We start from the raw sequence: 24696 nt of genomic DNA on the forward strand, positions 1-24696 counted from the left end.
TGACAACTCAGTGGGTCACTCAACTGAGGCTGCCCAATCTGTTTTATTTGTCCATTTAACAGAGTCTTGATTGTAAGCATCAGACTATACTAATCAATAAATTCTGGCTGGAGATTTTGGTCTAGTTTGGAAGACACATAAATGCATAAGTCATGTGACAAATGTGACAGGGTCGAAAAAAAACCTTTCAGGTTCTTGTCTGGTGCTCCTTTAAAAAAAAAAAAAACATTAACAAGAGGAAAGCATATAAACTTATTTAATATAAGTTTTATGTGACATAGGAGCCTATATAAGGAAAGAAAAAAAAAAAAAAAGGCTGTTAGAGCCGGACCCTTATTTCCTGGGTTGGACCAAAAGTAGCAAATTGCGAAAATGTAACAAGGCAAAGGGGGTCGGGCTATTTAGTAAATTGGGTAGAGGGACATGACTAAAAGATAAAAGTTAGTTTAGCAAGGCTTGTTTTTACAGATTTGTCTTTTCTTATGTTTATGTTATTTTTGAGAGAGAAACAGAGCACAAGTGGGGGAGGCGCGGAGAGAGAGGGAGACACAGAATCTGAAGCAGGCTCCGGGCTCTGAGCTGTCAGCACAGAGCCTGACACAGGGCTCAGACTCACAAACTCTGAGATCATGACCCAAGCCAAAGTCAAATGCTTAACCAACTGAGCCACCTACGTGCCCCCTTACAGATTTGTCTTGACCTCAATTTCCCATACTTCATGCTGAGAATGTTTGTTGCCTTCTGCTATAGGAGGACTTCTTTCACATGGGGACATTACCTCCTGCTTTGGGAAAGATCAGAATGCTTTTTGCATCTGGTCCTTTTCCAGGGACTTTAACTTGAAATGATCTGTATGCTAGAGGGGCATATGTTGAGGGGGCTTATTCTGAACTTCTCCATAACAATAGAGAGAACAGGGGGCCTTCAGAACAGAGGGGATAAGCTCTGAAGACTCACTTGGGGGACTGGTGATTCACTGATCATTAAAACAGAGAAATGGGCTTTTCATTTAGAAGAAACAGCTTGCACCAAGTTACAAAGACTAGCAAGAACACAGCATCGTCAGGAGACAGCATGGTCCAATGTGAGTAGGTGTTTCTGAGCAGACCCTGTGGATGAGAGAGAAAGTGGGAAGGTATCAGATATTGAAAAGCCCTGAATTTCATCTAAAAGGGTTTGGATTCTATCCTGGAGATGATATAAATGCATGGGGAATTTCAAGCAGACAGTTGAGATTCTCTACGGATAGAGGACAGACTTCAAAGGCAGAAGTGTTGAAGGAGACCTTGGACAAGGGTCGCTCCTTCCACGTGCATTGCCTACTGCCGTGGACTATGAATGATGCAGATACAGCATGAGATAGTTTCTCGTTTTACAGGAAGAGAAAAGCGAGATTTTAATGTTTGTGATAACAGTTGCAGAAAAAACTGTCACCAAAAATAAGTCCTCTGGAAGCCTGAACAGAGTGTCATCCATCATCTTGCCACTACCTCCTCCCCTGATTTTCCTTTCCTTTTTTTCTTTCCTCTGTACTTTATTTCACATATCCCAGCCCCTGCCCTGAAATCCAAAGGCGGGAGAATATACTACTGCAGTTCTGCGGTTGTTAAATCAGGGCTAAATTCAGCTCTGAGTAACGAACACAGAAGACTGACATTTTTTCTATTAACTGAGCTCAGCGGAAGGCAGCTCAGGGCTTACACGAAGGCCCCACTGGACAACGTCCTCTGGGTAGAGCTGCGTGGTTTCTCTTATCTGCAGGCCATGGCACTCATTCTCATGGTCCAAAAGGGAGGTGTAACCATTACGTTCAGGATTCAAGTGGCAAGATGAGGGGAAAGAATAGATAAAATCCATGTCAATAGTCTAAGGAAATGTCCTAGGAAATAGAGAGATAAAACTATGCTTAAATGCCATTGGCTGGAACTTAGTGATGAGGTCATATCAAGCCACAACAGAGACCAGGAAATAATAGTGTTTATTCTGAATAAGTGGAGTGCAAGGACTTAATGCTGGGAAGATGTATGGGGTGCTCAGAGATGGAAACCAGAGAGTGATTTGGGCCCCTAGGAATCTGCACCAATAGTGCTTTTTGATATTTCAAGTACAACTGAAGAGCCATTTTAGAAATTTATTTCATGAAACCTTATCATTTTAGATGATGGGTGTATGTGTATGCATAGTATTTGTGTGTGTATAACAAGAATATAAAATAAACAAAAAAAGTATGACAGGTAGAAGTAATTTGAGAAGCAATGAAGAAATTCAAAATATCTATTTGTCACTCTGACATAAGCAGATAAGTAAGGAAATGTTGCATTTGGTCCACCATTTTCTCCTATATTTGCTTTCTAGTCTCTGGAGTAATGTTAGCTAGATATGTGAAGGCTAGAATCAGCCGCATGAAAATTGGAAATAATTTTATGAGATTGCCTATTGTAACCAAACAGTGGGATTGTGACTATCATCTTACATTCTTGTATATCTTCAGCACATTATCTTTCCTCCAATGTGTGTGATTTCAGAAATCCACAAAATGTAAAAACAAAACTTCATATAGGGGCACCCAGGTGGCTCAGTATGTTGAGTATCCAATTCTAGATTTCAGATTGGGTCATGATCTCACAGTTTGTGGGTTTGAGCCCCACACCAGGCTCTGCACTGATATGCAGAGCCTGCTTGGAATTCTCTCTCTCTCTCTCTCTCTCTCTCTCTCTCTGCCCTTCCCTGACTTGTGATATCATTGTCTCTCTCAAGATAAATTTAATATTTTTTTAAATTATATAAATATGCATGAATCTAACAGTAAAGTTTGTCTTGGGATAGAAAAATAGTTATAACATGAATAATAGTCTCTGCTTTATTTCCTTTTATTTATTTATTCTAGGTCAACATAATAGGAATGTTCATACATGTATTTTGAACTATAAATAATAAATTATTGCTTATAATGACATTCAGTATATGACATTTCAAAGTTTACTAATACATATTTGGCTCAATATTTGAAAAGCTTCCTTAATTTCTTGGGTAAAAAGAGCTAAGTGAGTAAAACAGGATTTTGTTGATACAGTATAATTTTCTTATCCAGTATTTGTGTCTTCTGTGATGGTCTTTGAAGTGAAAAAAAAAGTATAATGTTAACCAAATTCAAGTATGCTTTTAAAATATTTTTCTGTAAAAAATTTTACAGTTAAATATTCTAACAAAATTTGATATATTAATACTACTCTTGTGGAAATGACTTTGAATTATTTGTCCTTTTATCATTTATTTCTTCATTCAATAATATTTACATATTATCTACATTATAAGAAGCACCTCACAGGAGATGGCAAATACATAGACATGGTATGAGAAATAAAAAACAAAAACAAAAGCAAAAAGAACTGACAGAAAGGAAAAATTAAATTACACCTATATTAATAACTAGAATGCTGGTCTCTGTCATAGTGAGACAGGATGATATAATGCTCTGGTAATTTAGAGGAGTACACAGTTCTATTGAACTATGGTATCGAGACTTGCAAATGAGATTTTATTCCACAATCAATCTAACATGTTAGGCTGCTACAGTTTCATAGATGCTGACAGAAGATATGAGACTCAGGATCAGAGACAAAAGACTTCATTACTTGTATCCTAATTGGTGGTATGAGTTCCTCTTGCTCCTCGTACCCCATAGGGTAACATGAAGCAGCCCTGGTATATGCCATACACACACTATCTGTGGGTCATGGCAAGAAACTCTAAATTCTGGAATCCTCAGTCATATATTAAGTCGGCTGGCAGATCTCCTCAATATTTGTCCTAAAGGAAGACATAAACCAGTCAGAAAACAAATCTGCCTTCTGCCCCAAAGGAGGGGTGGGTGTCTATCTTTCTTCCAAGGGTGTTTGCTATACATGTATCATTGACAAAAATGATAGCAAACAAAGCTGTCAATGCCACTCATTCAGAAGATGTGTAGAAACATGAGACACAAAGAGAATTGTTTTCCAAAACAAGAAGTCTTCATGGAGAAACATCCTTCAGTCTAGACTTCAGAGGATAGGTATTACTAAATAAAATTTGGAGAGTAAGGCTCTTAAGGCAAAGAGAGAAGAATGAGCCATGTGAGAGAGTAAAGGCTGTGTGTAAACATACTGTTTTCACAACTGACTACGTGAAACATTATTATTTATATTTACAATATTAATAATTCTAACAGATAAATATAGTATGTAAAAGTTAATGCTTTTTGATTTATGTGTATATTTTAGTGTGAAGCATGCTTTGATATAATTTTAAATATATAAATATATATATATTTATATGTATACTTACTTTAAGCAAATGCAGTTCATTAGACTTTGACCCCTAATAGGGTTAGATTGGTATTGAAAATATTGATTTGGGAATCAACTTAGGGATAAAACTTGAAACAAACTTAGATGAAGATATGCACAATTGTATGTGGTTTATGAGTATTTGTATTTTGTCTGTAAACAAGAGTAACAATAGACAAAGATTGAGAAGAGTAAAACTCCTAAACAAATGAATTACTGAGAGAGAGAGAGAGAGAGAGAGAGAGAGAGGAAAAAGACAAAAACAAAAACTAATAGAGAATAGAAACAATGGTGCATGAAAGGCAGGAAGGTAAAGCAAAAACTCGGAAATCAATATCATTAGAAATTGAACAAGAGCTAGACAGAGAGACTGGTAGTGATATTTTTTGATCATTGGATCCAAAAATAATGGAAACCATAACTGCAGCATTAGACGTGATACCTGAGTATGCATCTTGCCAGCAATGGGAGTTATGCCTGTAATCACCAACCCACAGAATAATTTTGAGATTTTAGAACATCCTGAAGGTAAACACTCTCTCTCTCTCTCTCTCTCTCTCTCTCTCTCTCTCTCTCTCTCTCTCCGATACAAAGATTGATAAGTATGAAATAAATATTTAGTACTCTGGAAAATGGCTCTTGTTCAGTATTTGTAACTTTCACCTTTTATAAGTAACTCCAGAATTGAAACATAATATGAATTTCCTTATATTTAAACCTGCCTGCTAGTATGATAGCTTTAAATGATGAATCTTGGGGCTCCTGGATGTCAGCGGGTTAAGCTTCGGACTCTTGATTTTGACTCATGTCATGTTTTCAGGGCTTGTGAGATCTAGCCCAGTGTTGGGCTCCCATGCTGACAGCTCAGAGCCTGCTCGGGGTTCTCCCCCTACCCGAAATAAATAAACTTTAAAATCAATCAATCAATCATCATGGAAGTATTAGATTGCATTGTTTCCAAAATGACATAAAGAACAATTTTCTCATCTGATGTATCTATAGATGGATTTATAGGTTTGATACTTGGGAAGCCCCCTTAAAGGATTGAGCATCAGCTTCCCATAACTGTGTATTTACTTCTCCAGACAAGATGTCTTTATATATCTCATATGAAAGTAATTCCAAAAAATATGGACTTTCCATTGTACTTTATCTCCGTGGACAGTTTCTTTTTAAGCTATTCTTGCTCTATGCAAAGTCAGATCAATTCCTACCAAGTCATCTATACTGCTAGAGTTCAGAACCTGGTGGCAATTATAATTCTAGTTTTATGAATATGTAAAATATCTCCTGTCACACCTCACATATGGAAATTGGAATGATAAATTCATGAAATAATGTCTAGTATGTTTTTGCAAAGACATTTTCAAAATAAAAGGAAAAAGAAGGCTATCCTTCTTAGAAGAAAGGAAACAAAAGACATTCTCTAGACCTCTTTAGAGTTCAAGGTTTATAAGTTAAGAACCAGTTCCTATAAATATCCAATCAAAGGCACCAGTTACAAGCCTTAACATTTGAGATAAATGTGAGAATTTATTTCTCTGAGAATATTGTTTCCTCAGAGCTCTCTGAAGAATGCCTTCCTTCAGGAATGAAGGAATGCATTGAAGAGCTATAAATGGCTATTTAACCTTGGGTGAAATGAGTAAGTCAGTGTAAGTAAAAAAGTAATTTGTAAATAATACATAGTTATTAAATCATAAATTCAAATAATTATATAGCTGAACATGCTCAAGGAGAATTCATTAAGAATCTTTATTCATAAATGAAAACTGTGAAGCTCAGAGTAAAAAATGCTTACAAATTGTGACAGTGTTCTACAAGGTGAACATTTGAGGTCATGTCTCTTGACTCACAGTACACGGTAATTAACTCCACTGTGGAAGAAGGAGTATTTACAAGAGCAAGGACCCACTCTCCTGAGCAGTGTTATTTCACTTAGGTTAAGTAACAGAGCAGTGGAGAGGTCTACATTAAACATTATTGCACCTAATGCATTCTTTGGAAAGTATCTGTTTATTGGAATGACAGTAATACTTTATATCAGAGAAAATTCTTGTTTCCAAGTAACAGATGTCAACTTTGGCCATGGAAAGCAGCAAATAAATTTATTGGAAAAAGTATTGTTTAACCATCAAAACAGGTGAGGGACAAAGAATCTGGTTTGGAAAGTAGGAACCAAAAAAAATTAGACAGTAAGAAACAGTGCCAAGTGCTCATCCCTGAAACAGTACAGCTAAATTAACTTGTAAATTCACACAACTGGATTCTCTCACAAGGCTGCTGGGCTCTCATCCACTAAATTTGGACCGTAAGGATCTCCCTGACACTATTGCAAAAATTTTCAACTGTCTCTGCATCCAACCATTGTTTGTTGCAGGGTATTAGAACACATTAACATGTCTATGTCATTGGCATAAATTTTAACTAAAAGGTTGTAAGAAAAAAGTGCTGGATTTCTAAGTGTTCAGAGGTGAAAAGGCTGTATTAATAGAATTCATATTTTGGAATCTTCCATGAGAGCAGGTGAGGTGTTCGAAAGCCACTTACAAAATGGCAGATGTCCACAAGATATTTCTACTGTGTTAGTCTCAATCAATGTTTTATTAGTATCTGTGCTTTAATTCTTTCTAGCCCATGCAGGGATGGATTTCTTGAAGTATAACAAAATTTTATATTTGGAGTTCTGTCTTCTCATAGTAAATGAGATTACTTGTGGAAGTATAGTAGTAATGTTTACATTTATTCTTTCACTCTACAGAGCCTTATTTATCACTTTATAATTATCATAGTGAAGATTCTAAAGATACATATATAGATTAAAATACATTTATATATTTTTGGAATGCCAGACTAGATCATTATTATAAAGAGCACACTCATTCTATATATATATATATATATATGTAATGTATTAAAAAAGCCACTTGCTTCACCTTCACTCATGAATTATGCTTTGTTAAACAACTTAGCATAAAGAGCAAAGATGTTAATTTCATTTAGAAATCACACCAAATGGTGTGAAATTATTAAGATAACACCTTCTATATATTCATCAATTTGACTTCTAAGAAGAAAGACTAAAGTTTTTTTTTTCTGAAATCTGTGACTTGGAAATTAAGAGTCAGTAAAATTTATTAGTCTGAAAAGAATATTAAAATCAATTATTCAAAGCCACAAATTTTAGTTAAATGAGAAAATTGAGACTTGAAGAAATTATGGGTTATATGTTTGTGCTAAAAGTACATTGTTGGAAAAAAGGAGAAAGAAAATGTTTGGGTTTTTTCGTACTTTTTTTCCAATTCTATCACCATGTTGGGGATTCAATGGTATTTTTTTTTAAACTATGTTAAAGTTTTTCAGTCATTTTAATTTAAATCAGTGAAAAATACACCTTTGCTTTCATAGAATATTACCAAATTCAAGTTATATTCATAGATAATTAAAATGAAATCCTAGTTCCAATCCTATACAATTCTTTTTTTAAATTAATATTTAATCTTGAGAGAGAGAGAGAGAGAGACAAAGCAGGACTGGGGGTGGGACAGAGAGAGAGGGAGACATAGAATCCGAAGCAGGCTCCAGGCTCTGAACTTTCAGCACAGAACCCAACGTGGGGCTCGAACCCACAAACTGTGAGATCATGACCTGAGCCAAAGTCAGCCGCTTAACCAACTGAGCCACCCAGGTGCCCCGCTACCCCCCAACACAATCCTATACAATTCTTGAACAACTGGTAAATAAGCATTATTAACCCAAATGTATGGAAAGATATACTGATAGACAAGAGTACTGAGTTCTGAGTCTCATATGAGATTTTTTACATCCCCTACTTGATAGTAACATTTTTCTTTATTTTGTCAAACAATTACTCTATGGCTAATTATTTATATTCACTTAAATCTTTATATCAATAAGTCATTTACCCTATAATTCATTCAGATCTACCTTTCAGTTTGTGTTGGTATATAGAGGTGAGCTTTATAAATGATAAAGTTATTCATCTAATGCTTTCTAGATAGAACAACCATAATTTTGAAATCATTTTTCCTCTCAAATACATATTGAAACATACATATAAAAATACAGCAAAACTTGTTACACAATTTCATGGTTTTTGTAAAATAGTAATTTCAGAGTCTACTTTTTTTTTCCCTTCCAAATCTTGCCTTTTCTCTTCTGGAAAGGTCTTGTGGGTTTTACTTTATTGTCCCAACTGTAATAATTTCTAAGGCTATGTCCTCAATATTTCTTATTTGAGAATCAACGCATTCCCCCCGTTCTGTTTTCTACCATTCTTTTGTTCCTTTCACCATTCTTTACATAGCTGCTAGAATTGTGGGTAAGTCATTCCCAAGCCTGAAATCTGTCTTGCCAATATGTGAAGGACACACTCTATAGAGTATCATCTGCAGGACAATTAAATGCCAGACAAACTATGAATCAGTCAAATGATGCTCTCTCACTCACATTCAGCTGTGCCAATCTGATCCCCATGTATGGACTGCTTCAAGTTGCATACATTTTTTTCAGCCATCTTTCCTGCTCTGCTTTATTTTTGTCTATTGTGCTTACCAAACAATTCAAGCACCTGCCTACTTGATTGCTTTAAAGATCTATGACAGTATTTTGAGTATTTTGATGAAGTTCAGTGAGTCACATGGGGCAGGTAATCCATGTACGTGTTGTGATTTTGTATCACATTTAACAAAAATAAAATACACACAAAAACAAAATTTGCATGTAGTATGGAGTGCCTAATAAGTCATACATTGTAAGTGATTATATGGCACATGTACACATACTTACGGTCGGTTTCTGAGCATTTCATTATTCTCTAGGACTGCATTTCTGTTGTTTTAAAGGATTTGATACACACATAAATATGTAAATATAAAGTATGCATATATATGCAAAAATATTCAAATGTATAAGTTCTTATTAAAATAAAATAGTTATATTTACAAATAAATACTAAATACAAATGTATATTAATTTGTTTAAGAATTAATGGTACAGATAAGAAGGTCCTTGTAAAAAACAATGTATGCAGTATGCAACTTCACGCATGACTGTGTGTATGCATGTTTATGTGTACTGCCAATAGAATTTGTATATATTCTTTGCACATAAGCATCATACTACAAAATAGTATAATTTGCATTCAGAGAAACTGCTTAAAGCTACCATGTTTTGTAATATATATAATTTTCTCTCTATCCATTAGGTAGAAAATGGTTGCCTGTGCTCACTTACTGTGAAGATTTGGAATCAGACAACTACAACTTTGATTCTCCAAGTGTTTCAGGATGTAAATGCAGTCTGACCTTTCCCTGATGGGCAGTTAAATCATGGACACACTAAACAATTTACTTTGGACTGTCCTTCCAAAAGATGCTTTGGCTTCTCTCTTGAATGCTCACTAAGCATTTATAACTGACAAGGAAAAGAAAGAAGACTGTGAACTGGAAAGCTATCTTACAATGAAAATTACGAGCACATCTTGTATTTGTCCAGTCCTAGTGTGTCTCTGTTTTGTGCAGAGGTGTTATGGAACTGCTCACCACAGCTCCATCAAGGTGACCAGAAACCAGACCAAACACATTGAAGGTGAAACCGAAGTCCACCACCGTCCCAAAAGGGGATGGGTTTGGAATCAGTTCTTTGTTTTAGAAGAACACATGGGACCAGATCCACAATATGTTGGAAAAGTAAGTTTTTGTTTGTTTGCTTTTTCCTAGTCTAAGAAATTATGAGGAAAGATAAGGGTGGAGTTGGGTTGGATTTGAAAAGACATAGAAAGTACAGGGAAATATGCTATAGAATGGTATTACTTATATAGCATGGTTCAAAATAATTATTGAAAAGAATGAAATGTACCTGTCATGTCACATCTCCCTGAACATTGGTCCATACAGATTGGACTGAATGTTCTTCACCCATATATGACTCTTTACATTATTTTGTGTAAAATAGAAATACCTAATTGAGCACAATTGAGTAATTTTGTCTTTACTTTTATGGAGGTATATTATAATTCACAAAGTCATTTACCAGTGCATTGATATTTACATTTTTAAAAAATCTGTTGGTAATGCACATGCAGCCGAAAGAGCCCACCATTTCATGGCATCCTATATATTTTTGTTAATTGTTACAGAGTGTGCCTTTGAAACTAAGCCATCCTTTGAAAACACATGGGTATTTATTTCAATTCCCTAAATTGATGTCCATAAAAATGCTGACTTATTTTAAAAATAGATTCAATATACACAGGATATACAGGTTTTGATAAATTCCAAAAGAGTTACGTTGTTAAAATAATCAAAACCTTAGACCACCTTTCCTTTCTCATGAAAATATAAGACATTTAATGGTTTATCAAACTAGTTAGGAGGTTGTGTGTTCGCTACTGGGGGACAGCGTCACCATGTGTCATGCACCCTCCAAGGTAGAGAATAGAGTAGGAGGTGGAGAGACCTTCTGATGAATTACTGATCCTTGGAAGCAGCCATTTAGGTTTACTCAGTACCTCTGGGAGAGATAGTGAGCACAGCAGTAGAATCTCCATGACTGCAGGCTCAGTGAATCTCATCTCCCTGTTTGACTATTTATTTTCATTTTAGCACTGTTAGTCCTAAAAAAAAATATACTACTGCATCCAAGCTGTAGTGCTTCTCTAATGTGTAGGCAGTGCAGGATTGCAAACCATCTGCTTTGCCCCTTGTCCAACAGGGACTGGGTTGCAGCTTTATATTCAAAGCTAGCAGGAGCTAAGGGGTCAGAATGCGGCATGGAAGAAAAGATCTGAGACAGTTCTATCCTTTTCTCATCGGCACGTTAGAATGAGATGAAACAACTCATCTTCATCATTCATTTATTTCTACAAAGTACTCCACAAAGTAAATGGAAACAAGTATGCTAAAATTATATATCTATATAAAATTATATATATATATATATAATTACTTGAGACTTGTTTTTATTATGAACTTCAGACTACTTTTCTATAATTCTTTACTACCCTTGAGAAGAAAAATAAAAAAAAAACCAGAAAAATGCTCCCCTTTAAGGGTACCTCAAAAAGAAAACGTATCTTTGTTATTATACATGTTTTATGATGGATATTCCTTGTCAATCCAACTGAAAAATATAAAAACAAAATACGCTGGAAAGAAAAAGACCAGACTTCTTCTTGGGTCACCACATCTAGCACAATACGAAGCCTTATTAGGTCGATCAATGTCAGACATTCTTTCCGGGCTTGGTTGCCAATGAACATATGGTTGAGAGATGGTTACCCATCGGGAGGTGGTAGAGGTTGAAGAAGCTATTCAAGCTTGTGGTCAGTGCTGTGGAAATTGGCATTCATTCTACTGTTTACTGTACTGGTGGACAAATATAAATGGTTATACCCAAAGGTGTGTTTCTCTTATTACCTCTGACCTGGCCCCCTCGCTTGGTCTTTCTATTCTAGTCTACTCTTCCTTCATGAGAAATTCTAAATTATTTTTCTGCTCACCTATCTATATGTACATACATTTGTTCTTACAAACATACAAATGTAACTGATTTGCTTTAAGACTGCGAAGTTCAGCACTCCACATGGGCTTAGAGTAATGCTTTGTCCCATTGTTTTAATTTGTTCACAAAGTGAATTTATATCTCACACTTACAAATACATTCATACAGAACCAGCTATGTATTTTTATAGAACTTAGGAATAAAAAATAGAATTATTACAATTACTATGAGTATGAAAAGGAACTTCTCCAAAGAATGGAAATTATGAACTTAGACCTTCTCTGCCACAGAAATGCCAGTTTTGTCAGTAGAAATAATTAGTAGTCATGCAATGCAGTTTTCATATTAGAATAGTATTTTATAGATGTATTATGTAAGTTTATTTTAAATTATCCTTGAGCTCTTGATTATAATTTTGTATAACTGGAGTTATATTTCACATTATAAATCAACTTTAATTGGAAATTTGATTAGAGTCAAGCTCCTAAGTGTTTTGATATAACAATATCTCATACATTTTTATGATAATTTTCTTAATATTTGTTTGATGATTGAATTAGTATGAAGGCATTTATTTTGTTGACATTAGGCAATATATATTGCTCACTACTGAGATGCTCATATATGACTAAGACCATCATCAAAGGATATTTTCTAATGGAAAAGAATATAACTATATATATACATGTATAATATATATGCCATTATACATACATCTATATATATAGTTATAATTGATAACCTACTTTTTTCTGATGATAATGGCCTTGAAAGATCAGATACCATAACTAGCATGAATATATTTCATGTATTTGATCTCCAGAAAGTATTAAAGACCTTTATATATCTCATAGACTTAAAGATTTTAAAAATAGTTGAAGGATCATGGTAAGAGAAAGTGTTATAGCACATTGGTTAGAATGTAAGTCCTTTTCTCCTGACACAAATTATATAGTAATAGCAATATAATTTTAAAATAAAAGTCTTTTTTCTTTCTTAAAAGCATATAAAAACTTGGTGTTTACATGAAAAGTGTAGATTGAACCCCATTTTGAATGAGAATATAGTTTTATATGAGATATCACACAAATCCTAAAATTTATGCCATCCATAAACACCTGTCATTAAAGTAGACTCAGTGTCTTCATGAGATAGTAGTAATTAGTAAGTAAAAAGATTTGAGTTACAGCTTCTGTGCTTATTATCTGTATTACAATTGGCATGTTTCTTTTTAATTTCCTCTATTTCTGTTTCCTAAAAGTTGAAACTGGTAAATATTGTTTGGTATTTCTGTTAGTAATTCAACTATAAAGCTTTATTTATGGTATAGATCATGGGTAAGTGAGACTATAGTCTGGGTGCCAAATTGAGTCTGTGCACATTTTGATTTTGCCTACATACTAAGCAAGTTTGGGTTGTTTATTTGTTTTCATTTTTAAAATTTTGGGAAACAAAATAAAAAATAATTTCTGTGAGGTATGCTTGGGTCTCTCTGTTGGTCCAGTGTCTGACATTTGATTTAAGTGCAGGTCATGACCTGAGGGTTGTGAGGTTGAACACCGCATCGGACTCTGTGCTGATCATGGAGCCTGCTTAAGATTCTCTCTCCCTCTCCCTCTGTCCTCGCTCTAGTTCTCTTTCTCTCTCTTCTCTCTCTCAAACCAACAAATAAACAAATATTTTTTGTGACATGGAAATAACATGAAATTCAAATTTCAGCTCCATGGATTAATGTGTTTTTTTTTAACTTTGTTTATGTATTTATTTAGCGAGAAAGCACAAATGGGGGAGGGGCAGAAAGAACGAGACAGAATCCCAAGCAGGCTGCATGTGCCATTAGCACAGTCCCACGTGGGGCTTGAAACCACAAACTTCGAGTTTATGACCTGATTTGAGATCAAGATTCTGAGGCTTAACTGACTGAGCCAACCAGGTGCCCCTAATGTTTCTGTGTGTCTGTGTATGTGTGTGTGTGTGTGTGTGTGTGTGTGTGTGTGTGTGTGTTTCAATACAGCTTAACTTATGAATATATGTATTATCCATGGATGTTTTTAAGCAAAAGTGATAGTTTTAAGAGGTGGCTAGAGAAAGTAAGGCTCACAAAATCTAAAATATTTACTAATGGCATTTCCAGGAAATGTTTGTGGGCTCCTAGTTAAGATGTCTGCCCCACCTAGTTAGTGTGAATGCTTTAGGAGGAGACCCTGGGACTACTTCATCTTTGTGCATGTGTATCTGTCTTCATGCCTGTTGTAATGATCAAATGGTAATTCACAGAATGTGCTCTGTAAATCATAAACCTGTATACCCATGTTAATGGTTGTGATAAATTATTTCAAATTGTTGAAACAAAATTTGTTCTCACTACTCACTGCTTTTAGGAAAGAGAGAATTGAGAATGTTTCACTTCACCATTTTCACAGGGGGGAACACTCCTCCATAGATACTTCAATGAATGTTTATTAACGCTGGTGTTCTTGTTTCTATTGTTGTCACTGTGTTGCTACTGCAGGCAATATAATAAATGTTTTTCTACACACATTTAACATGCATATAAGTTTATCTGTGGGAAAGATTTCCAAAAGTAAGATTCTGATTCAACCATAAATCTTTAATTTGGGTAGGTATCACCAGGCCCCCCAACCCGTATCCCCCGTTTCTCTCCATGATGTAGAAAAGTGATGATTTCTTTACACCAATGCCAATAAGATGGGATTGTAAAACTTGGAATTTTGCCATTATAATCGGTTAGAAATAGCATTTCTGTGTGCTTTTAATGTACATTTCTCTTATGAGTTAAATGGATCATCTTTTCATATTTGAATGATACACAGTTTGTTTGCTTTTAGTGACTGTTAATATCCCTTAATTATATTATTTTGTTGGACTCTAACAATCAATACCAATAGTTCTTTATGTAATAGGTGCAATAATTTCTTGACAATTATACGCTATCAATGCTTTTTTTCTTTTCAAAGTTGCCATATTTCTATGGACTTTGTTTATAATTACTGCTTTATAAAAATGTATTATTTTAATGTAGTGATTTCTGGTATTTTTTGTTCTTTGTTTTTTCCCCAATATTTTCTTTGTTGAAGTTTCTAATTAACATGGTTATATTAGTTTCAGGAAACAGTATTATAATGACAATAACAGTCATTATAATAATAACAGTTCTGTGCATTACTCAGTCCTCATCTTGACGAGACTACTTTTAATCTCTTTTATTTGAAATTGGTTGTTTCATGTCTATCTCTCATATTTCCCTATAATTATATTGTTAGATATGCAGGGTACAGTTGCAAAATGTATACATATCAGGAATATTCAAGCATATGTATGTAACTGGTAGAGTTTAACTAAAAATATCCACCACAAATAATGTTTGTTAATCCACAGACATGAAATCCATATATTTCCAATGGTAACTACTTCTGATTAGCTATATGTTATGCTCCATAAATAGATCTTATTTTCACTTGAATAACATTATAGAAGACTACTTCTTTAGCTAGCCAACCATTCTTGTCTAAGAAACAAAGAAAGTTCTCTTTTCCAGGATATCTGTAAGTGAAATTTTTTTACCCTGCATTATTTGATGACTAAAGATAGTGGAATAAAACTCATAAACAAGAAGTAAGAGACAAAACTATGTCTTTTTACCTAGTAGTGCATTATAGGCTAAGACATTTAATATATTCTCAATTTTATGTTTAGGTTTAAGGATCTATTGATCCTTAAAAGTAAAGATATTTTTGATAATATAGGTTAATAAAAACTTAATTTTTTTGAATAAGCACACACATTATGTTCCCCATCTTATCTTTCCTCCATTTATGGTGTATCTGCTTATAACTATTAGATTTTTTCTAGATAATAACCATAACATGGAGAAGATATTGCTTACATGTTAAGGATTTAGTTACTAAAATTTTACCACTCTCTCTCTCTCCTCACTAACTGTATCCTATCTTGAATGATGGGTATAGACTATAGACAAGTATTCTCAAGTTTCTTTATTAAAAACAACACACACATAGACGATAAGGAAGGAATTCTAGCAAAATAAAGGAGCAAAGAAACCAGCTTGCCAAATTTTTCAAGTCATAGAGAGCAATGATGCTCAAAATGGTTAAGTGACCTCTTCTTGTTCAGGGGATTGGCTATGGCAGAGCCAAATAAGGAATTATAAGATATCTGGTTCTTTAATGATTATTGATTTCTAATATATAGTGCATGAAATTCTTCTCCCATCATTACAATTACTGTCATTATTCTATATTCTTTCTTTTTGAAAAGAGAACCTTGAAACCTCTTTTAATATGAAGTGCTATAGTTTCGAATTAAATAAATGATTTTGAAGTTAAAGAGAGAATAAATCATGTAAAAAGGGCAGGGAAGGTTCAAGCTCTTCAGAGAAGAATGTGTGGTATTTTTAATGTCGTTATGAGCTCTGAATTAAATATTAAGTGTGCAGCAAAGAAAGGTGCCAGTTGTCACCTAATATTGTCAAGAAGATAATTTTATGAATGTTTTTGTCATAACTTTCTTGAAATGGAAAACTTCATGTATCAAAATATGACATTTGAATTTTATACAGATGACAATGTGATGACATGATGTCATGTGAAATTAATTATGGTATGCAGTTTTATATGGATATGGAGCTTTTCCAATAATCATCATGGGAATGTAGCTATTTAGATCCAGTTCTATAAGAAATTGAATGCATAAAAGAGGATTTTGATTTGGCATATATTTCATTTAAGTTTCAGAGGTTCAGAACCTTTTTAAAAAGAAATATGATCTCATTAAGGTTAATTACATTTTTAGGAAATATGTGATATTTTATTTAAATATAATTTTACATGTTTCAGTTAATTAATACATTCCTTAATGCTACACTGACAGTTTTGAAGGTCATAATATATATGCTACGGCCATAGCATATGTATTTATTCATATTATGAACTTTATATCAGTATAAAAACACACCCACGTGTGTGTGTGTGTGTGTGTGTGTGTGTGTGCGTGTGTGTGCGTGTGTGTGACTGGTGCGAACCCTGAGCTGATTTTCATCCCTGAGAGCTTTTGGTAATGTCTAGAGACAATTTTTACCAAGGCTAAATTGTCTATATACTCGGGTTCATGGTATTTAGAAGGCCTAGAAAATGTTTTAATGCATTTGCATTTCAGAATAAAATATGAAAATAAATATTATTCAGGTGGTATTATATTAATCTTTATATCAATACAATCTTAAATAGGATTTATCATTTTAATTGAAAAAGGGGCCCAAAAAGGAAAAACGGTCAACCGTCCGTGGAAAGTTAAATGTGGACCTGATTTGGGCTGTGATGAGTAGGGATGTGGTCTAGTGCCAGTACGTGGTTTTTCAAAGCAAAAGGTGCTGCTATACATTTTGTAGCCAAGACATAGCCACCCCGACCCCCATTAACAGCAAAGAATTGTCCAGTGTGCTACACCAATACTGCCAGCCTTAATCTTACATTAATGTCCTTATATCATATTTCTCTTGGTCAAAATGTTTTTGAACTTTTTCCATGCTGTTGTATCACTATAATGATATGCTACATGTGACTTTTGCCATCCACTTAGAGATAGGCATTAACTTTTAAGTTTGCTTATGCAAATCTGACAACTCACTGTTCTAAGTAATGATTTTATTCCATGATATGTATTGTTATTTCTAATAACAATCTCCAACATATGAATTTTGCTGGCACCAAATTCAACCCACAACCATGTAGAATCAGTAGTTGTATATTTATTGAGGTTTTTATATGTAATGATAGAATTATTGTATGTTATTTCATTGCACTTTGATTTCCTCATTTTTATTTCATTCTGAAATTTCTACTTTATATAATTTCTGCCAGATTTATTTCTAGCATACTAATCCTCTCTCCAATTAAGCTGAATATGTTCTTTGACTTACACATGGACTGAATACATTCTTAAATTTCTAGTTGTGCTTGGTTCCATTTTTCCTCTTTATATAACAGCCTGTCCTTTCATATTGACCTTCTGTTTCTTCTTAATATTTTAGTTATCACAATCCACTTATTTAACAATCTTGTTCAGATTTTCTAATTTATTTTTTTGCTTGGTTAATTTGCATATTTTTTTGGTCTATGCACCATCCATCATAGAGGTTTGATCCCAGTATGCCTTTTAAAATTTTATATTTATTTATCCTTAATAGTGTGCATAAGTAGGAATGAGGATTTTGGCTTGAGAGATTTCAAAGGAAACCCATGTGTCTTTTTGTCTGCTGGCAACTGGTTGATTTTATAAATCTGAATGAATATTAATTTTAAGTACATTTTCTTAACTACACATTCAAAGAAAATGGCAACAACAGGAACATGAATAAGATTAAACAAATAAACCTTACACCTTTCATCTGGGTTCCAGGATTTGGTTTCAGTTTATTGTAGAACTTCTAATAGAACCAAGGACTCCTAATTGAACATGAACCTCCTTGTACTTTCTTAAACAAGTGGGTGAAGAGTCTAATTTTCATCCCGTAGAGTTTTTTTGTATTCTGTTTAATTTTTAGTAGTCTTGCTTTCTTTGGATATCTTCATTCTAATTCTATATGTCAAGGAGACTAAAAGTCATGATTTCAAATATGTAAGAGATGTAAAAACTAAATTCTAGGTACCCAGGACTTTTATCCAGTTCAATTCCCCAGGAGGATCTGGCTGGCTGCTAGTTGGAAATGATCTCTGTGGCAGTAAATTCTCCCTTTTTTTCCTTTTCCCCAGTGAATTATATTTCACTGTTTTTAGCTTTAATTTTTAATTTTTACATCATTTTATTCATTTATAGTAAGTTACATGTCTTTATTAGCTTTGTCTGCCATTTTGTTGATCATATATTGCCTCAGGTTTTTCTTTATATAAAAACAATATTTGGATTAGGCAATGTTCTTAATACATCTTCTGGATGTAAATAATATTATTAGTTTTACCATGCTTCAATATTTTCAGGCAGAAGTTGATATTGATCTAAATGTTACCAAAATATGAACGGGTAGAAATATGCATTCTAAAAATATGATAGTACTTCTTAACTAATTATAGTCTGATTTATTTCAACATGTATTTTCCCTAAGGAAATTAGTAATTTTCAACATAGGTATTAGATTGTTCTCAGGATATCTGTTTCATTATTTTATTGATTTTTATTCAATGAATTTTGAAAACTACATTGCACTGGACCTCACATAGCAAATGTTTTTAATTCGAAGGTTGAGCCTTCAGGGTCTTCAGATACATCCGGGTCATTATTTTTGTTTTTAAGGTTTATCAAGAAAATATCAAGCATTAATTTTAGGAATTAAAGTGAAATAATCCTTTCCTCTAGGATATTTATTTTCATTTATATGATTTGTCATTTTATTCATGGAAATTAAAACTATATGGTATAAAATAATTTTCTACATCAAAAAATACTGCAAAATATAAATTCAAAATTAAACCATACTAACTTCATTAGTGTTCTTTTCTTTGATTTGTATAATTTGGAACTATAGTTTGATTATAGTTGAGTTTATTTTAATGAAAATTTAGGACTATTTAGGATATATTCATTCATTCAAAATTTATGAAGTCCTTCATCAGTTCTGCTCACTATTTGGGCATGGTTTATATGGTTCTGAACAAAACAGATATATTGGATGACATCAACATTAAACCCGTATTCACACAAATGAATATTCAACTATAAATCATGATTGAGGATTATGGGATAAAATGTGCTTGGTTGTAGTGTAAAACCTAGCTTAATGATTATAGAAGATCTCTCTGACAAAAGAATAGCCAGGCTGATATCTAAAAATGAATAGGAGCTAATCAGTCCAAATTTGTAGTGTGCTTGTTTATGGCTACTGGGAATGGAAGTGTGTCCATGGTTTAGAAATAACACAGGTAAAGATCCTCGCATGGAAGGGACTTTTTGGATTTGAGATTCAAAGAAAACCCTGGTGCCTATAATTCATATTTAGTGAAATAGGAAGACACTGCTGACTTTTGAGAAGAAAATTACATGGGGTCATTTTGTGTATTTATTGTTAAGCAATCACTTCGCTCCATGAACAGCTGAATTTCAGGGAAGAAGTTCAGGAAAATTATAAGTAGTTTATTTTCTATAAAAGGATGAATATAAAACAGAAAGATTACTTTATTACTATGCTCTATTAAGAGTTTTTATTAAGCTTTATTAAGTTTGCTTACTTACTTTTCCATAATGATTCAAGGGAAAATGTGTTCATGTACTGTATAATGTATTATTGAGTCAGGAAAGGACTGGAAACATACTTGTAACTAACACATTAAAAGAGACAGTGGTGGAAGTCACATTGATAAATAGCCTTGAGTTTTCTACTACATAATTGTATAACCTTGGTAAATCCAAACTTTTTTTTATAATAGTTTATTGTCAAATTGGTTTCCATATAACACCCAGTGCTCTTCCTCACAAGTGCCCCCATCCATGACCATAACCCCTCTCCCCTCCCCCTCCCCTTTCAGCCATCAGTTCATTTTCACTATTCAATAGTCTCTCATGATTTGTGTCCCTCTCTCTCCAACTTTCCTTCCCCCTTCCCCTCACCATGGTCCTCTGTTAGGTTTGCCCTATTAGACCTATGAGTGCAAACATATGGTATCTGTCCTTCTCTGCCTGATTTATTTCACTTAGCATGACACCCTCAAGGTCCATCCACTTTGCTACAAATGGCCATATTTCATTCTTTCTCATTGCCATATAGTACTCCATTGTGTATATATACCACATCTTTTTGATCCATTCACCAGGTGATGGACGTTTAGGTTCTTTCCATGGTTTGGCTATTGTAGAAAGTGCCACTATGAACACTGGGGTGCAGATGCTCCTATGCATCAGCATTTCTGTATCCTTTGGGTAAATCTCTAGCAGTGCTATTGCTGGGTCATAGGGGAGTTTTACTGTTAATTTTTTGAGGAGGCTCTGCACTGTTTTCCAGAGCGGCTGCACCAGTTTATATTCCCACCAACAGTGTAGGAGGGTGCCCGTTTCTCCACACCCTCGCCAGCATCTATAGTCTCTTGATTTGTTCATTTTAGCCACTCTGACCAGTGTGAGGTGGTATTTCAGTGTGGTTTTGATTTGTATTTCCCTAATGATAATAGACTCTGAGCATTGTTTCATGTGCCTGTTGGCCATCTGGATATCCTCTTTGGAGAAGTATCTGTTCAGATTTTCTGCCCATTTCTTCACTGGATTATTTGTTTTTTGGGTATGGAGTTAGTGAGTTCCTTGTAGGTTTTGGATACTAGCCCTTTGTCTGATATGCCATTTACCACTATCTTTTCCCATTCTGTCACTCACCTGTTAGTTTTTTTGACTGTTTCCTTTGCAGTGCAGAAGCTTTTTATCTTGATGAGGTCCCAATGGTTCATTTTTGTTTTTGATTCCTTTACCTTTGGGGATGTGTGGAGGAGGAAATTGCTGTGATTGAGGTCAAGGATGCTGCTTCCTGCTTTCTCCTCTAGGGTTTTGATGGTTTCCTGTCTCACATTCAGGTCCTTTATCCATTTTGAGTTTATTTTTGTGAATGTTGTAAGACAGTGGTCTAATTTCATTCTTCCACAGGTTGCTGTCCAGCTCTCCCAACACCACCTATTGAAAAGGCTGTCTTCTTTCCATTGGTTACTCTTTCCTGTTTTGTCGAAGATTAATTGGCCATACACTTATGGGTCCAGTTCTGGGCTCTCTCTATGCAGTTCCATTGGTCCATATGTCTGTTTTTGTGCCAATACCATACTGTCTTGATGATGACAGCTTTGTAGTAGAGGCTAAAGTCTGGGATTGTGATGCCTCCTATTTTGGTTTTCTTCTTCAATATGACTTTGGCTATTCAGGGTTTTTTTGTGGTTCCCTATGAATTTTAAGATAGTTTGTTCTAGCTTTGAGAAGAATGCTGGAGCAACTTTGATGGGGATTGCACTGAATGTGTAAAGCCCAGGGCCAGATGGATTCCCAGGGGAGTTCTACCAGACATTTAAAGCAGAGTTAACACCAATCCTTTTCAAGTTACTCCAAGAAATACAAATGGAAGACTTCTGGACTCATTCTACTTAGCACATATCATTTTGATTCCTAAGCCAGACAGAGACCCAGCAAAAAAAGAGAACTACAGACCAATATCCTTAATGAATACGGATGCAAAAATGCTCAACAAGATACTAGCAAATTGAATTCAACAGCATATAAAAAGAATTATCCATTATGATCAAGTGGGATTCATTCCTGGGTTACAAGGCTGGTTCAATATTTGCAAATCCATCAATGTAATCCATCACATTAACGAAAGAAAAGAAAAAAAAAACATATGATTCTGTCGACAGATGCAGAAAAAGCATTTGACAAAATACAACATCCCTTCTTAATAAAAACCCTCAAGAAAGTCAGGATAGAAGGAATATACTTAAACATCATAAAAGCCATTTATGAAAAGTCCATAGCTATTGTTATCCTCAATGGGGAAAAACTGGGAGCTTTCCCCCTGAGATCAGGAACATGACAGGGGTGTCCACTCTCACCACTGTTGTTTAACATAGTGTTGGAAGTCCTAGCGTCAGCAATCAGACAACAGAAGGAAATAAAAGGCATCAGAATTGGCAAAGAAGAAGTCAAACTTTCACTTTTCACAGATGACATGATACTCTACGTGGAAAACCCAATAGACTCCTCCAGAAGCCTTCTAGAACTCATCAGTGAATTCACTAATGTTGCAGGGTACAAAATCAACATACAGAAATCAGTTTCATTCTTATACACCAAAAATGAAGCAACAGAAAGAGAAATCAAAGAAACTGACCCCATTCACAGTTGCATGAAAAACCATAAAATACCTGGGAATAAATCTAACCAAAGATGTAAAAGACCTGTATGCTGAAAACTATAGAAGACTTATGAAGGAAATTGAAGAAGACACAAAGAAATGGAAAAAACATTCCATGCTCATGGATCGGAAGAATAAACATTGTTAAAATGTCATTATTACCCAAAGCAGTTTGCAAATCAAAACTTTTAAACAGAGTTTAATTATGTGCATTATTAAGGCAGATGAATGTAATTATTATAGGAATCATATTTCACTTCAAAAGTCACTGCTTCAGCATGAATTTGATGGTTATAAAAAACTACAGCTAACCATACACTCTGCAAGATGTGGAGATTACCAATGAAAGATGCAATTACAGGAATTTGTGAAATCTGTGAAGAGGAAGCAAATTCAAGAATAAATGATTGCATCACATTGCTAAAAGTGCAGTAATAGTGCAAAACACAGGGGATGGTGGTACAAGAAGGGAAGTGACATACTTGACTTTGATCCTGAGAAGAGAAAGAGCTTGAACTAATATTTTTCTATGAATAGAAATGAGACCGGTAGAATATATTGGTTCAAAGAGCTACAATGGAATTTTAGGAACGACATATCAGAAGTAAAGAAGTAGCATTCAAAAAGTAGAAGAACGGTAGCTGAAGCAGAGTGCAGGTTGAGAAGAGGAATGGAGATGAATCTGGAGAGCATGATAGGCCACAGGTAACCTGTCCTGGCAGGAGTGTCCGCAGAGACTCTCCAGAAGTGTTTGGGAATGAATTGAAGGATTTTCAGGTGGGAAATGATAGGAGATATTGAGACCAAGTTTGGAGACAGAGAAGATGTTTTACCATTATTCAATCTAAACTTAAATTTGGTAATCACAGAAGAATTTCAGAAGAAGAAATCAACCAAATATTTTTAAGTTAATTTATTTATTTTGAGAGAGAGAGAGAGAGAAAGGGAGAGAGAGAGAGAGAGAGAGAGAAAGTGTGCACACAGCACACAGCAGGGGAAGGACAGAAAGACAGGGAGAGAGAGACTCCCAAGCAGGCTCTGCATTGTTATCCCAGAGCCCAATGTGGGGCTGAAACCCACATACCATGAGATCCTGACCTGAGCCAAAATCAGGAATAACAGAAATCATGCTTAACCACCTGAGCCACCCAGGTGCCCTAACCAAACATATTTTTAGCATGTGGAATTGACAGATCACTGACTGAGAGTGATAAATGCGATGCAAAACCATTTGAAGATAGTTGGCAAAGTTCTCATATCAAGGGGCTTACGAGTGAAAGAGGTGAATCATTTCTGGGAGCCAGGGTAGCCTGAACTGGCTATGTCCAGGGTGCTTTGTGGGCACACATGTAGGCAGTTCTAGAGAAATACACTTGAGGAATTAGGCTAAATATAGAAATGGGAGACCCTGGAATTTAAGTAGTGATTGAAGCCATGTGTAGAGATTTAGGGATAAGTATATGGACTATGGGCTCAGAATGGAATTCTGAGGAACATGAAGTTTTAACAGGAAAGAAAAATCCAGGTCTGAATAAATTGTTTGAACATGAAATTCTAAAGAGAAAGCAGAGACAACAGAGCAGAAGTGGAATCATAATAGAGAAGGAAGGAGGCAGTCTCAAGGAGGAGGACATGGGCAATAGCCCCTGAAGTTTGAATGAGGATAAAAGAACACTGTGTTGTATACTTAAAACTGTGTTAAGAAGATAGATTTCAGCTTAAGTGTTCTCACCCCCACAGCTACCACTACTACTATAGGAAAGAAGGGAGGAGGGAATTTTTGTTATGGCATAGATTGTGCTGATGGTTTCAGACATGTATACTTATCCCCAGACTCATCAAGCTGTGTACTTAAATATGTACATCTTTTTGTATACCAATTATACTGCATTGAAATGTTAAAAAAAAAACCAGATAATCATAAAACATTTT

The 24696-nt window shown here is 34.7% G+C and overlaps 1 protein-coding gene across 1 annotated transcript in view; it reads left to right on the forward strand.

Annotated features, from left to right (window-relative positions):
• Positions 1 to 24696, forward strand: part of CDH18 (cadherin 18) — a 497699-nt gene that overhangs the window by 146777 nt on the left and 326226 nt on the right. Inside the window, exon 2 of the mRNA XM_029941281.1 lies at positions 9556 to 10039. Within this exon, the coding sequence (XP_029797141.1) occupies positions 9812 to 10039 (228 nt within the window). The 5' untranslated portion in view covers positions 9556 to 9811. The remainder of the gene's footprint in view (positions 1 to 9555; positions 10040 to 24696) is intronic.

This window comes from Suricata suricatta, chromosome 6 (genome assembly GCF_006229205.1).
Source record: "Suricata suricatta isolate VVHF042 chromosome 6, meerkat_22Aug2017_6uvM2_HiC, whole genome shotgun sequence".
Classification (NCBI taxonomy): domain Eukaryota; kingdom Metazoa; phylum Chordata; class Mammalia; order Carnivora; family Herpestidae; genus Suricata; species Suricata suricatta.